Raw genomic sequence first — 15118 nt, forward strand, 5'->3', positions numbered from 1 at the left:
AATAAAAAAAAAAAAAACATATATATATTAACATATATATATATATATATGAGAAAACAGAGAAAGCAAAAGAATAAAAAACCAGAGTCAAGTTCTAGTTGAAAATGTCGAGCCATGGAGTTTGTTTTTGGACTCCGTGCAGTGTATATACACATGTATATATATATATATTCTTATATATATATAGTTTAGGTATGTACAGACATAGGTACACAGATATATACATACATACATATATATATATATATATATATATATATAGAAAAGAGAGAAGGTTAAAAAAAAAAATAATAATAATTAAATGTATTTTCAAATCGCATTTTATTATTTATTTTTCGGCTGTCGGCTTTCCCCTTTACACATTGTTTGCACGTTTTTTCGAAAAAAAAAAAAAAAAAATGTAATGATAAAAAAAAAACTTAAAAAAAAAAAAACAAAAAAAAAAGAGCAAAATGAAAAAGCAAAAATATATAGAAATGAATTAAAACGTAAACAACAAATTGCATTAAATAAATTTAAATATATAAACAATTTTTAATATTAAACTAAATGAAAACAGCAGCAAAGCAGAAAACAACAACACCAACAATAATAATAATAATATAAATACATTAAAATACAAAATAAAAACAAAACCATGTTTCAACATTATTTCACGCAAGGACAACAACAGCAAACAAAATTACATATGTATATATTGTCTATATATATATATATATATATTTGATTTGTTTTATTATTTATTTATTTAATTTTTTTTTTTTGCTAATAGATAACACAATCACACACACTTGCACAAGAACGAAACACACACACACACAAGTAATTCAAAATGAATTTTTTTTTTGGGCCTTTTTTACAATTTTTTTTATTTGCTGTTACTCGAAAAAGAAAAATATTTTAATTATTCTAAAAATGCGCAAACAAATTATATGTTATAATTTTTTTTTTAACTATGTTAGATTTGAAAAAAAAAATTATTTTCTAGTGACGAGCAGAAAAAAAGGATTGAAAACAACAACAAAACATAACACGAGTATGTAAAGAGAGAGAGAGAGAGAGAAAAGGAAAGAAATCGTGAGAGTAGAGAGCAAAAGGAAAAGAGAGTTAGAAAGTAACACCCAAACAACACATACACACACATGTAAACACGCTCAATGTCTTGTTAAAAATAAAAACTAAAAGAAGAAAAGAATAATTTTAAAGCGAAAATATTGCATTTTTGGTTTCAGCAGCAAACAAGCAGAAGGTTTTTTTTGCCCATACAATCACACACATACACACACACACACAAACACATGTAAAGCCAAATTATAAAAACAAAAATATATATAAAATAAATTCAATTCAATGCAAATAACATAGTAAAAATCTTAGCTAAAGGCAACGTAAGGCATACAAATAGGGCAGGAAAACTTAAAAGAAAGGAAACAAATTAGAAACGAGGAAATTAGAGAACAGACGATAAACGCACACACCCACACACACACACACACACATACACGCAAATACATGCAAACAACTGACACACACACTTAGCATAAAGACGCATTATAAATTATTTGCAAATTTAACAATAACACATACACACAGACACACACACAGACACACACATTATACCTATATCTACAAATATTTATAGTAAAAATAATATTTAATATTAAAAATCAGCTGCTAAGAATGAAAACAAAATAAAAATAAAAACACAATAAATAATATGTTTAAGAGATGAAAAAAAAAAATCAACAACAACAAAATGCAGCGCAACAACAAAAACTAAAAAAAGGCAATGAATACAACAACAAAGAAAAATGTTTATTAAAAAAAAGAAACAAAAAAATACAACTGTGTTTCTGCATTCTTTCAACATTTTGATTTCCGTTTCAAATAATATACTCTGCATAAAAAAAACACGACATGAAATATGTAAAAAAAAAATATATATATATATATATATATATACAATATATATATAATATGTATGTGAAGGTTGGTTGATGATCCGCTCTTGTGCGCTGGATGGCTTTGGTTGCGTTTCTCTCTTTTGCCGTGGCAGTTCTTTTTTACTTCTTACAGAGTTTAGGCTTTGGAGAGAAGAGAGAGAGAGAGAAGAGTGAGTGGAGGGAGTGGGCGGAGAGGCAGACAGACATTGAAAGAGGCAGCAAGAAAACAAAGTCAAATGAGAGAGCGAGAGAGATGAGTGTGAGAGAGAGAGGAGGGAGTCAGGGTAGTGAGAGTTGGTAAAAAAAAAAAAAAAAAAAAAAAAATAAAAATAAAAATAACAACAAAAACTCTACCCGCCCGTAAATGCTGCGCCCCTCTCCCTCCCCCAACTCCCCTCCACCCAACGACAATTGCTTCACATTGGTTTCAGCGTTCTCCACAATTGTATCGAGGTATTTTTCTTTCACACACACACACACAAACACATAGAAAACCTACATACGCACACTATATATAAATCCTATAGCTTATGTATGTATATATATATATATATATATATATCTATGTGTATATATATACATACATGTGTATGTATATGTATATGTATGTATATATATGTATATGTATGTAAGTGCGCACATTAAACTTAAATTCTATTTCAATTAATATTTTCTTCCTGCATTTATCTTAATTTTAACCCACATAACTCATATTTCTCGATCTATATATGTATAATAAATTATTGATTTCTTTATTGCTCTCTAACGTTAACCCCTCAAACTTTCCTCCTCACTTTAATCAACCAAAAATATGTTTTTGTTTTTTTTTTTTTGTTTTTCCTTCTACAATTTACTAATATTGAATATCGTAAAATTTCAGGCGATGCTGACGATCGACCACCGCGCAAGAAAAAAGCACGTGATCCGCAAGTAAGTAACTGTAGCAATTAAGATACGACATATGATTTAACTACGCTATATCTACACGTGACTTGGCTATGGAATGGGACGGGGCAATATCAACTATATGATAGAACGAACAGCACAGACAGACCTTATTAAATGAGTAATTATGATCGAGCAAAGCCAATAGAAAGCTGTTTAAATATAACGTAACGGAACGCATAGCTTTGATAGTTGTATTGATTCTATTTAACAACGATTAACATTCCATTCAAATGCTCCCATTGTTATTATTGTGAACTGTTGTTTATATTGTGAACCGTTTCTATGTTGTGCTGTAGGTTATATAGAGAATCTGTTAAGTTTTCTTCATTAAGAGAGGAGTTGATGATGCTATAGGATTAGATTGTGACAATCATAATTATGATAATAATTAATGATCCATAAATGTTCCTTGTTAAAGAGGGGGAGGGCTTCTCGTAGAATTAACGCCTTTGTTTAATATTGTTTTGAAAATTATGTATAATCATGAAAAATCTGTAGACCGACCTTACGTTTATTAGACACTTCAACTATATAATTTTCGGTGTAATAGCATCTTTGGATGCTCCAATACCAATATCTATATCGTCCTCAATGCTCCTTACACCTCATTTAGACTTCACAGACCTCTTTTGGAGCGCTTAATTTTCCAGTTCAAATAGACCTGAATAGTATTTTATTTCTCAATGGTATTTTTTTACATGCTAAATTCCGTAGTATTCATTTTCTGCAGCTATATAAGCATTTTATAAGGATACGAATTTGAAGACTTAGGGTTAGCTAAAAGTCCTATGGATATTAGTAGCATCTACGACAGCTTTACAGCTCAACCCTTAGCCATAAGCATGCAAACTACATCCTGCTCCATATCTCAGGAGGTCTCTAAGCTTCAATTGGATAGATCTGGATATAGCTAATATAATAATCATAAAATAATAAGAGCTTCTTCGTAAGTCTCTTCTGGAGTGTGTGTGTGTTCGCAATAGTGCCTCTTTCATCATCATCCTCTCTCTCTCACTCTCTCACTCACACTCTCTGTTGATTGCCTCTCATTTTGTAAATCCAGAGTATGATAGGCAGTATGATGACGGGTTTGCCAACGGCGCAACAGCATCAGCAAATGCAAATGCATCTGGAACATGTGGATCAGCTGCTGAACACCATGCAGGATGTCACCACGCCCACACATCAAATGAGTAAGTAGATCAGTTGACATTGTGACTAAACTGGACTCATCTCGTTCTCGTTCTCATTTACCTTGCCGTATATCCATTTCCACTTTCATTTCCATTTCCGTTTCCGTTTCGTGAACTGTGTCTGCGTGCGTTCGTCCATCCCAGATACCCTGTTGAGCAATGCCAATACGATGGTCGCAGCGGCCATGATGAACAACAACAATAAGACGGGGCCGAGTGGCGGCAGCTTCGATCCGGGCAATATGTTGCATTCGTCGGGCCATCATAAGAACGGGGTGGCCGCAATGAATACGACGGCGTCCGCTGCTGCTAGAATACCGCCGCATGGCTATGGCGGAGCAGCGGCAGCTGGCGCTGCTGCGCAGGCGGCGGGCAGCGTGGGTGGCATACGGATAGCTAGCAATCTGCACAAGCAGCCCGAGGCGAGCGATCACCATGCGGCGCTGGCAGCGGCGCTCGCTTCCACCGGCAACAATAGTAGTAGCAATGCCAACAATAACAACAACAACAACAACAACAGCAATGCGGCCATGGGCGTTAACGATGGCCTGTCGAGCGCCTCGCTAGCCGCCGGCCTCAAGCAAATACCGCAATTCGATGATCCCGTGGAGCAGTCGCTGGCCTCCTTGGAGTTTAGCGCCTCCTCCACGGGCAAGTCCTCACTCACGGATAACTTTTTAATGGCCCACCAGGCGCACCTGATGCAGCAGCCGGGCGGCAATCAGCAGCAGACGGCGCAACAGCAACAACAATTCGCCCTGCAGCAGCAACAACAGCAGCAGCAACAGCAACAACAACAGCAGCAGCAGCAGCAACAGCAAATGGACTACATGACCGAGCTGCTGACGAAGAGCGTGGAGAACGTGGCCGGCATGAATGGCAACCATTTGCTGAACAACAGCATCTTCAATCTGGACATGGCCACGGCTGCCTACCAGCAGAAGCAGCACGGCCATCAGACGCAACAGCAGCAACAGCAACAGCAGCAGCAACAGCAGGCGCACAACAATGGCTACAATGTGACCGACTTTAGTGGGATGGCTGGCTTCGATAATCTCAATATGTCCTCGTCCAGCTTGCTGGATCATACGATGCCAATGGCCATGATGATGGGCAATGCGGGTGGTAAGCTGAAGGATGGTGATCAACAGCAGCAGCAGCAATTGCAGCAGCAGCAACAGCAGCTCCACCAGCAGCAGCAACAGCTGCAGCAGCAGCAGCAGCAGCTGCAGCAGCAGTTGCAGCAACAACAGCTGCAACAACAACAACTTCAGCAGCAGCAGCAACACCATCACCAACAGCAGCAGCAGCAGCAACACCACCATCAACAGCCGCAGCAGCAACAACATCAGGTCGGCAGTCAGGCGGCCAACAAAATGCTAATCATACCGAAGCCCATTGAATCGATGATGCCCAGCCCGCCCGACAAGCATCAGTTGCAGCAGCAGCAGCAGCAACAACAACAGCAGCAACATCAGAAAGTGCTGCCACCACAGCAATCGCCCTCCGATCTGAAGATGCACGGCGTTGGTGCACACGCCGGCTTCCCGGTGTTCAAGACTGTTGAACAGAATCTAAAGAATGCCAGCTCCTGGTCGTCGCTGGCATCGGCCAGCTCGCCGCAGAACACGGCGACAACGTCGAGCAAGCCCAAGCCGGCCATGGACTCGTTCCAGCAATTCCGCAACAAAGCCAAAGAACGTGATCGCCTCAAGCTGCTCGAAGCGGCCGAGAAGGAGAAGAAGCACCAGAAGGAAGCTGCCGAGAAGGAACAGCAGCAGCAGCGCAAGCATCACAAGTCCTCCTCATCCTCGTCGGCTGCGTCAGCTGCGGCGGCTGCTGCTGCTGCCGCTGCTGCGGCAGCCTCGGCAACACAGGCGGCGGCTGCTGCTGCGCTCGCCAATGTGGCTGGCAATCCAGCCAGTGTTGGCAGCAGCAACAGTAACAGCAACAACAACAATAACAACGGCAACAACAACAGCAGCAACAACAATGCCGGCAATTCGGGCGCTCAGTCGGGCTCGCAGAGCAGCGGGGAACGCGATCGGGCGAGCAGCAGTGCCACAGATGCATCGCGCATCGGCAGCAGCAGCGGCGGCAACAACAGCAGCAACTCGGCCAACAGCAATGGACCTGGCAGTGCCGGCAGCGGCAGCGGTGGTGCTGCTGGCGGTGGCGCCAATAGCGGCGGCAGCGCCAGTGGCGGACATTTGGCCAACACCGGCAGCAATAGCAACAGCGGCGGCGGCATCGGCAGCGGTGCGGCCAGCAGCAACAGCAACAGCAGCCTTGGCGGCAACATTGGCACCGGCTCCAGCAGCCAGGGCGGCGGCAACAGCAGTGGTGCAGGCGGTGGCGGCGGCAGTGCGGCTAGCGGCAGCAACAGCAGCAATCTGGGCATTGGTGGTGGCGCCTCAATTGGTGGCACTGCCTCCGGCAATGGCCATCAGTCCGCCAGCAGTGCCCAGGCTCAGCATGCGGCAGCGGCGGCTGCAGCTGCAGCGGCAGCGGCACAAGCCACCGCAGCGGTCTCTGCCTCAGTGCTGGCTGCCTCACCACTGGGTGCCATGGAAAGTGGACGGTTAGTGGTCAAAGAGAAACCTTCTCATGGTCATCCATGCAACTCATGCACTATGCTGCTCTCTTGTTCTTCTTCTTCATGTTTATAGGAAAAGCGTGCACGATGTTCAGCCACAGATAACGCGCATGGACGACATTAAGGCGTCGCCGGGTCAGGGACATAATTCGCCGGCGCAGCAATCGCCGCAGGATCGTGCGGCTGCCAAACGTGCGGAGCAGCGACGCGCCGAACAGGAAAGACGCAGACGCGAGGCGGTAAATAGACAGAGAATTTTGGAGAGATGTGGAGTGGGATTTCACGTTTCTGTAATATGTCTTTCTTCTTCTTTCTTCTTCTTCTTCTATGCAGATGGCTGGACAAATTGATATGAACATGCAGAGCGATCTCATGGCCGCCTTTGAGGAGACTCTGTAGGCAACGGCCGCGACGGCTGCGTCGTCGACAAGCAGATCCCACAGCAAGTCCCACAGCGGTGGCCACAGATTGCATACACATAGGCGGCGGTCGCATCACCACAGAAAACATCGTGAATAAAACAAGAACAACAAAAACAACAACAACAAATATGACAACTAATGGGAAAAAAGGACAACATTAAAGCGTTGACAACAGCAAGGCTAGGCTGGCACAACAACAAACAACAACAGTAGCAACAACTAAATTAAATCATAAGGAGTGCGCGTACAAGCAAAACACGGCAACAGCAACAACAACAACAACAACAACATCGACAATGTTATAATTGTTAAACATAAGCAATGTTCGAAGTAATTATAATTATGTTAAATCAACTACAATTACACACACATGGAATGCATACCATTACCAATATGTACATATGTATGTATGCATTGTGTATAGATTCAAGCAGGCAAGCACACACGCACACACACACACACACGTTTATACAGACAACACAAGAATACACTAACAAAAAAAGGCAAATTTCCTTTGGTTATAAAACAAAAACAAATTCACACAAAAAAAAAAAATAAATAAATAATTTTTTTTTTTTAACAATATTATTAATATAATATTACTATTATTATTATCATTATTATTATTATTATTGATACTTGCATTGTAATATTTGATTATCCTTAGGCGTTAAGATTCTAAATTCTACGTTTAAGCAATTAATTTTTTTTATACTTGTTAACTAATTTAAACAATTAAGTGCATAAACAAGAAACAAGAGCATCCACTTAGATTTTACATTATACAATTTAGTTACACACACACACACATACGCAGAGAGAGAGACACACACACACTTACACTCAGAGGAGTGTATGTGCACAAAGAGAAAAAGCAAACATAATAGAGAATTACAAACAAAAAATAAAGAAAAAGAAACATTGTTAACAACAGTTTATGTGTAAGCTTATATGTACATGTATTGCAACACACACACACACACATACACACATACACACGCATATGCATAGGTAAATACACAAAAAACTTATATATTATATATACATATATATATACTAGAGTATATAGTATATATTTATATATTTAAGTGCAAAGTTAGTTTTTAAGTAGCAACGAAATTTTTTATGTAACAACAAAACAAAACAAAACAATTCGTAAATATTGACAACAAATGTTTTGTGTGTGTGTGAGTGTGTGTGTGTGTATGTGAGTGCGTGAGTGAATGTGTGTGTGTGCGTTCAATTAGAAAAACCTAGAAATAGGCAAATAACAAAAAACATAAGCTGAAACATCACATAAGTGCAAGGCAAAGCGATAAACAGAAAACACATCAAAATGTATAGCAAATAGAGTAAAGAGCCACACACACACCCACCCACACATACACAGTTTTCCTTTAATCCCGCTCCCGCCCAAAAAAAAAGAAAGAAAAACCCTTATGCAATATACAAAATATACAAATCGAACTCGCAAGGGGTTCGTGTCTTTAATGTCAAATCAGATTGCAATTCCTTGAGAGCCTTAAATAATTGTTAACTGTTCGTTTTTGCTGCACTGGCAATTGCATATTATTATTAGAAATATGCATATAATTAATCGCTTGCAGTTTTGTTTTATACCCTTACGAAGCCACACGAGAGCCGAATTCCAAACTCAATGAGTAGAAAACACATAGAGATATATACAAATACATATATAGCTTATAGCATATACATATATACGACATCAATATAGCTGCCATAGAAATATTATTGATGCTGAAATCATTGGCGAGATATGGATTTCGTTTTCGATCTGATAACTCGAAATGATAAGCTGATTAAGAGAGATATATACATATATATTTTTTTCTACACTTGAAATTAGGCTCCTGATTCGAATGTAGTTTAGCAATAAAATCACCTTCGATTCCAATTTTTTTGTAATGTATTTTTTTTTTTTTATTAACATATTGTACTTCCATGAAGATCTTCAGTTATGCGACTGGCATATATGAGGTGTATTTACCCATGGGCCAGTCGAATAGTCAAAGCTCCTTTAATTAATGTTTATTGTATGGCTCCTGACCTTATTCTAACCAGTGCGGCTTAAAGGCGTTCAGAGTGTGCAACAATAACAACAACTGAAATTGACACAGAAACAAACAGAAACAGAAAGAGAAAGCGAAAATAGAATATATAATGTGCACACATAGTTACAATTGATCTTAGTTGTCTTAGTTGTAGTAGTGTTGTGTAACGTAATGTGGGTGCGTCGCCTGCGATCGCATACAATCAGTTATTTGCGAGTCTAACTGTAATTTCTCTCTCACTCTTCCTTTGCTAAAAAGTTAATCTGTTTTGTATATAAGGCGGAAAGGCGGAAAAACAAATATAAGTGTGTGTGTGTGTGTGTGTGTGTGTGTGTGTGTGTGTGTGAGTGTGAGTGTGACTGTACGCACGTGTGTGTGTGTGTGTGAGTGAGTTCTTTTACGTAACAACTTATTAAATTATATACAGACACGTGTACAAGTTACAACACCACACAAGCCCCTTACAATACACACCCCCGCCCCAAGTACACGTCCCCACTATATACTTATGTTGTTATGCCCCCAAACCAATGCAGCACCTCCTTAAAGATTTCACTTCTAATTGTGTAAATTAGCTTTTTTTTAACTATATATATATATAAATACATGTATTTCAATATATATATATATAACTTTTTTTTCTATAATTAATTTTAGCATTTAATAAAGAATGAAAGAAAAATATCAATAAAAAATATATATACATGTATATATATATATATGTATATGGAAATATATATATATTTATATATATATATATGTATAAACAAAAATAAAGATACAAGAATTAAAACAAATTAATGCAACAAGTTTTCCTTACTATTCGTATACCCAAATAAATAAAAAACATGCATCAACTATAACAAGAACAAAACACTAATTATGTATACATGAATACACATTTTAACAGCCCTCCCTGCCACGCCCCCCGCCCCGCCCACAAGCACATGGATGTTTCTACACGAGAAACGATATGAAATTTGTAGCCTTAAACCAGGCGCTGGCATTTTAGCAAATAATTGTTGTCGACACTTTGTTAACTAATAAATGAGGGAGCGCGATAAAACTGTAAAATATTTCAAATGTAAAATATAAACGAAAAACAAATGCAAATACAAGAGATTAGTTTAGCAAACGTCTTAGCCTTATATGATGCATAAACAAAAAAATAAATAAAATAAAAAAAACAAAAAAAAAAAAAAAAGGAAAAAACAACAACAAACAAATATATAATAAAAATTGAAAAGCTAAACGGAACCACAACATACTAAAATGTAAACTTACTAAGAACTTCACTAAACTACAACTAATACTAGAACTAAACTGAAAAACAAATGAGGAAACTAATGCAAAAGAGATGAGTGGAGAAGAGAAGTGTGGAGAGGAGAGGAGAAACAAGCGAAAATGAAGCTGTTGTTCGTTTAAACCCAGTTTTGGGTCGTAATAGTAGATCGTAATTATATAATTCGAGAAGCAACATAGCTGATTAAAACGAAACAAACATTAACAATTTTTAGTAAGCCTACAATTAATTTAAATGAATTAACAATTAAATAATAAATATATATACATATATATATACACATATATATATACACATATATATATATACACATATTTGTATATATATATTACCTTTAATGCGTACACTTAGTATTAATGATAAAAAAAAAGAACAAAAAAAATACAATAAAAAAAACCAGTAAAAAACAAAAACGGGCCGACAAACGTAAAAAAATCAGAACGAAAATTGAAAATAAAAATTGATAAAAATATAAAATTTCTTTAGTTTTGTATTTCCCAGCAACACCCAAACAAAAGGTGCTTGCTGCAAAACCACTGCACTTTATCCATTCAAGTTCAACAGATGGCGCCACTAAGGGCTAAGGGCTCGTTGAACGAAATTTTGCAAACAGACGGAATAAGACGGTTGTGACTACGTTTTGAAATCAGATTCTTGATCAGTAGCTATGGGATATATCAGCCAGTGTAGGTGCATCCAAATCTCGAATACTTGCTCATCTCTTCATTGCCTTACAATATACTATGTATGTATATTAGTTTCATTATTTGCATTTTTGCTTTAGTGTTTCTATTTGTTGGCGCTCTCCCCAGTTCACTCTTTCTAAGTTTGTGTGAGTGTGTGCATAAGTTGCTCTCACTATCTACGGTTGTTGTATTTGCCTCTCTTGAATCTTTGATTTTTGTGGTGTGCAAGTATACTCTCTCGCTGAGGACTTTTGATCTGCTCCGTAACGGCTGTTTTTGTTGTTGACTCGCTCTCTCAACATATATTTTCGTTGCGCTCTGTAACGGCTGTTTGTTGTTGGACTCGCTCTCAACACATTTATACCTCTCTTTGTTGTGACATTTCTGTTTACATTCAGTAATTTTGTGATCTATCCCGATTGCCAATATGAGTTGCTGCAAAAAAGCTTGCACTTTCAGGCAAACAGTTGATTCTGCACAAGCGCAATTTATAAGTTGCTGGCTGTGTGATAACATGATGCATACTAAGTGTGCAGGTCTTACTGGGCGTGAATATGACAAGATTATGTCTACTACTAAAGCTGGTAGTGGAGGCATACGCTGGTCTTGTCCGATTTGTTTGGAAAAACAAATAAACTTTTCTAAAATGTATAGTGCTGTGAGGTCTCAGTTTTTAAAACTGAAGAAGATTTCTATGCAGTTGACCAGTGACATGGCTGCTGCTGAGGAAATCTTAAATCAGTACGGCTTTGAAAGTCCTCTCTCTCAATTGGATACTCCTTTGTTGTCGGTAACTCCTTCTGTAATAGTACCGTCACCTAATTCGCTTGCTCCTCCCTCACCTTGCGCTTCTGTTTTGTCGTCGGCTCCCAATTCTCTAGATCCTCCTTCACCTTGTCCCATATCTGTTTCTCCTATTGAGGCTTCTATTGAAACTCAAGCCCCTGTCCCAAATTTGGATGCTACTTCTATTGTTGCTCAAACAATGAGTGTCAATAAGTCAGCCTCTCATAGCATTACCTTATCTGTTGTCTCTCCTAGAAAGCAAGTTTTCTTATCTAGGCTTTCATCTGACACTACCATTGAGGCAGTATCGGCTTTTATCTCAAATAAGATTCCGGTTAATGTTTTTATATCGAAGTTTAGTTTCGCGACACCGCGTGAAATTGCTTCGTTCAAAATCAATGTGCCTGTAGAACACTTTAAAACCCTTTGTGACCCTAATTTCTGGCCACCTCATGTAGTTGTTCATGAATTTAAACCCAAAAATCGTAACAGATCGATGCCTATTTCAGTAAATTTACCTTCGGTGCAATCTTCATCAAACGTTGTACCAAAAAACTAAATTACTTACAAACCTCTTCTCAGCTGTCCCTGATTTATCAAAATGTACGTGGCTTAAACTCAAAACTTAAAAGTCTTTTCTTGCATAGTTTCAGTGTACAATATGATATTATCGCTTTCACTGAAACATGGCTAAGTAGTAATATTCATAATAGTGAAATTCTTTCAAGTAATTTCACTATTTATAGACTCGACCGTTCGTCGCGCAGAGGTGGTGGGGTGTTAATTGCGGTTAAGTCCATTATCCACTCTGAATTGTTTACCTTTTCGTCCCTTTATGATGTGGAGATTATAGCGGTTAAATTAACTCTGCCATCGTGCTCATTATACATCACATGTTCTTATATCCCTCCCTCTTCTGATGTACAAGTTTATGCTCACCACATAAATTGTATTAAACAAGTTAATGAACATGTAAATGATAGAGATTGTCTTCTTGTGTTGGGTGATTTTAATATTCCGAACACTTCTTGGTCTTCAACTTGTAATGCAAATTACTTTATTCCGACAATTGATCACTATCTTTTTGATGAATTGTTTAACCTGTCTATGTTTCAGATGAACTCTATTTCAAACCATCTTAATCGCACTCTTGATCTTGTGTTTGTTAATCATGATTCGCTAATTAATGTCGCGAGATCAACTCCTTTCTCCTTACCTGAGGATATATATCATCCCACTTTAGAGGTTTTATTAACTATCGACAATCCTCCCTCTAATACTCCAATGCCTTCTAAACTTAGTCGCTGTTATCGTAAATGCAATTTCGTTTTGCTTAACGAACTAATTAATTCAACAGACTGGTCTATTTTATATGAGTCGGTTGATATTAATTTAGCATCATCGTTTTTTTATTCTACCTTAAACTCTATTCTGGATGTTTGTGTCCCTCTCCGCCGTATTTCGCCAGTTTCAAATAAGCCACCTTGGTTCACCAAAACTCTTTCGAACTTGAGAAACATTAAAACTAAATGTTTTAAAAATTACAAAAAGTCTGGTTCAAGTATTGACTGGTCCAAATATTCCATTGCCAAGTCAAACTTCAATCTTTTAAATTCTAGCTGTTATGAGAATTATCTTACACGTTGCAAACGTCAGTTTACTCGTGATCCCAAACAATTTTTCTCATTTGTAAACTCGAAGCGTAAATCCTCTGGTTTGCCGTCCTCATTTGTCCTTGGAGGTGAAAAAAACTTGCAATGATTCCTCTGATCTATTTGCTGATTTTTTCAATCCACTTATTCTTCTGCTGATCTCTACAGCAACTCATATCCTAATTCTCTTCCTGAATATGGATCTATAAATACTCCCAAAGTTACTGCATCCTCTCTGGCTGCAGCCATTAAGACATTGAAATCATCTTTCTCTCCTGGTGCTGATAATATTCCTAGTTGTGTGATTAAAGAGTGCAGTGTTTCTCTTCAGTCACAATTACTAAAATTGTTTAACTTGTCCTTGGATACTTCTGTGTTCCCTTCAATTTGGAAAGAATCTTTCATCATTCCCTTATATAAAAAAGGTGGAAGATCTGATATTTCCAATTATAGAGGCATCGCGAAATTATCTGCTATTCCGAAGTTATTTGAGAAAATCATAACATCGGCCTTGCAGCATTTTTGCAAATCGATTATTCAACCATCTCAACATGGTTTTGTTCAAAATCGATCTACGTCCTCTAATTTACTTGAGTTCACGTCGCTTGTTAATGACAGCTTTTCCAAAAAAATGCAAACCGATGTTATTTATACGGACTTCAGTAAAGCATTTGACTCAGTACATCATTACATACTAATTCTTAAGCTTGAACGCTTAGGATTTTCACCCAGTCTTGTCTCTTGGATTTCATCCTATTTAACGGGTAGAACCCAAAGAGTCTTGCTGAGAACAGCTATGTCTAAACTTATCTTTGTTTCGTCTGGTGTACCTCAGGGTAGCCATTTGGGCCCATTGCTCTTTTCCCTTTTTATAAATGACCTTCCTAGTTGTATCTCGTATTCCACTATATTTATGTATGCTGATGATGTAAAACTTTGCCTTCCATACTCCAGGGCAAATGGACATCTTCACCTTCAAGATGACCTAAATGCATTTCAACTTTGGTGTGTGGCAAACCAGCTTGACCTAAATTGCTCAAAGTGTATGACAATGACCTTCAGTCGTACCGTTCCTCTAATTGTTGATTATAAAATTAGCAATAATTCCTTACGACGCATCTTTACAGTCAAAGATCTTGGTGTATTCTTTGACTGTAAACTTAACTTTAATCTTCATATTTCTACCATAATTAATGAAGCCAAAAGTGCGCTTGGCTTTATTAAACGTTGGTCTAAGGAATTTAAAGATCCTTTTATTACCAAGCGCTTATTTACTTCGCTTGTGCGTCCTATCCTAGAGTATTGTTCTGTCGTATGGTCTCCGCAACATAAACTGTATCAGGATCGTATCGAATCGGTCCAAAAACAGTTTCTTCTCTTTGCCTTAAGAGACCTTAGATGGGACAGTAATTTACGATTACCGTCTTATCATAGTAGGCTCCAGCTAATTGATCTTCCATCGCTAACCAATCGCAGAACAATTTTAGGAATTGTTTTTCTGCATAAATTGATTAGTG

General features: G+C 38.0%; 1 protein-coding gene across 12 annotated transcripts in view; it reads left to right on the forward strand.

The window, feature by feature from the left end:
• The window catches only part of LOC6583873 (homeotic protein female sterile), a 27543-nt gene extending 19875 nt beyond the window's left edge, over positions 1-7668 (forward strand). For all 12 annotated transcript variants that reach the window (XM_044011557.1, XM_044011558.1, XM_044011555.1 and 9 more), the window contains exons 9-13: positions 2824-2873; positions 3955-4084; positions 4229-6665; positions 6754-6919; positions 7014-7668. In XM_044011557.1, coding sequence (XP_043867492.1) covers positions 2824-2873; positions 3955-4084; positions 4229-6665; positions 6754-6919; positions 7014-7079 — 2849 coding nt within the window. In that variant the 3' untranslated portion in view covers positions 7080-7668. The remainder of the gene's footprint in view (positions 1-2823; positions 2874-3954; positions 4085-4228; positions 6666-6753; positions 6920-7013) is intronic.
• The last annotated feature ends 7450 nt before the right edge of the window (positions 7669-15118 follow it).

This window comes from Drosophila mojavensis, unplaced genomic scaffold (assembly GCF_018153725.1).
Source record: "Drosophila mojavensis isolate 15081-1352.22 unplaced genomic scaffold, ASM1815372v1 contig_136, whole genome shotgun sequence".
Classification (NCBI taxonomy): domain Eukaryota; kingdom Metazoa; phylum Arthropoda; class Insecta; order Diptera; family Drosophilidae; genus Drosophila; species Drosophila mojavensis.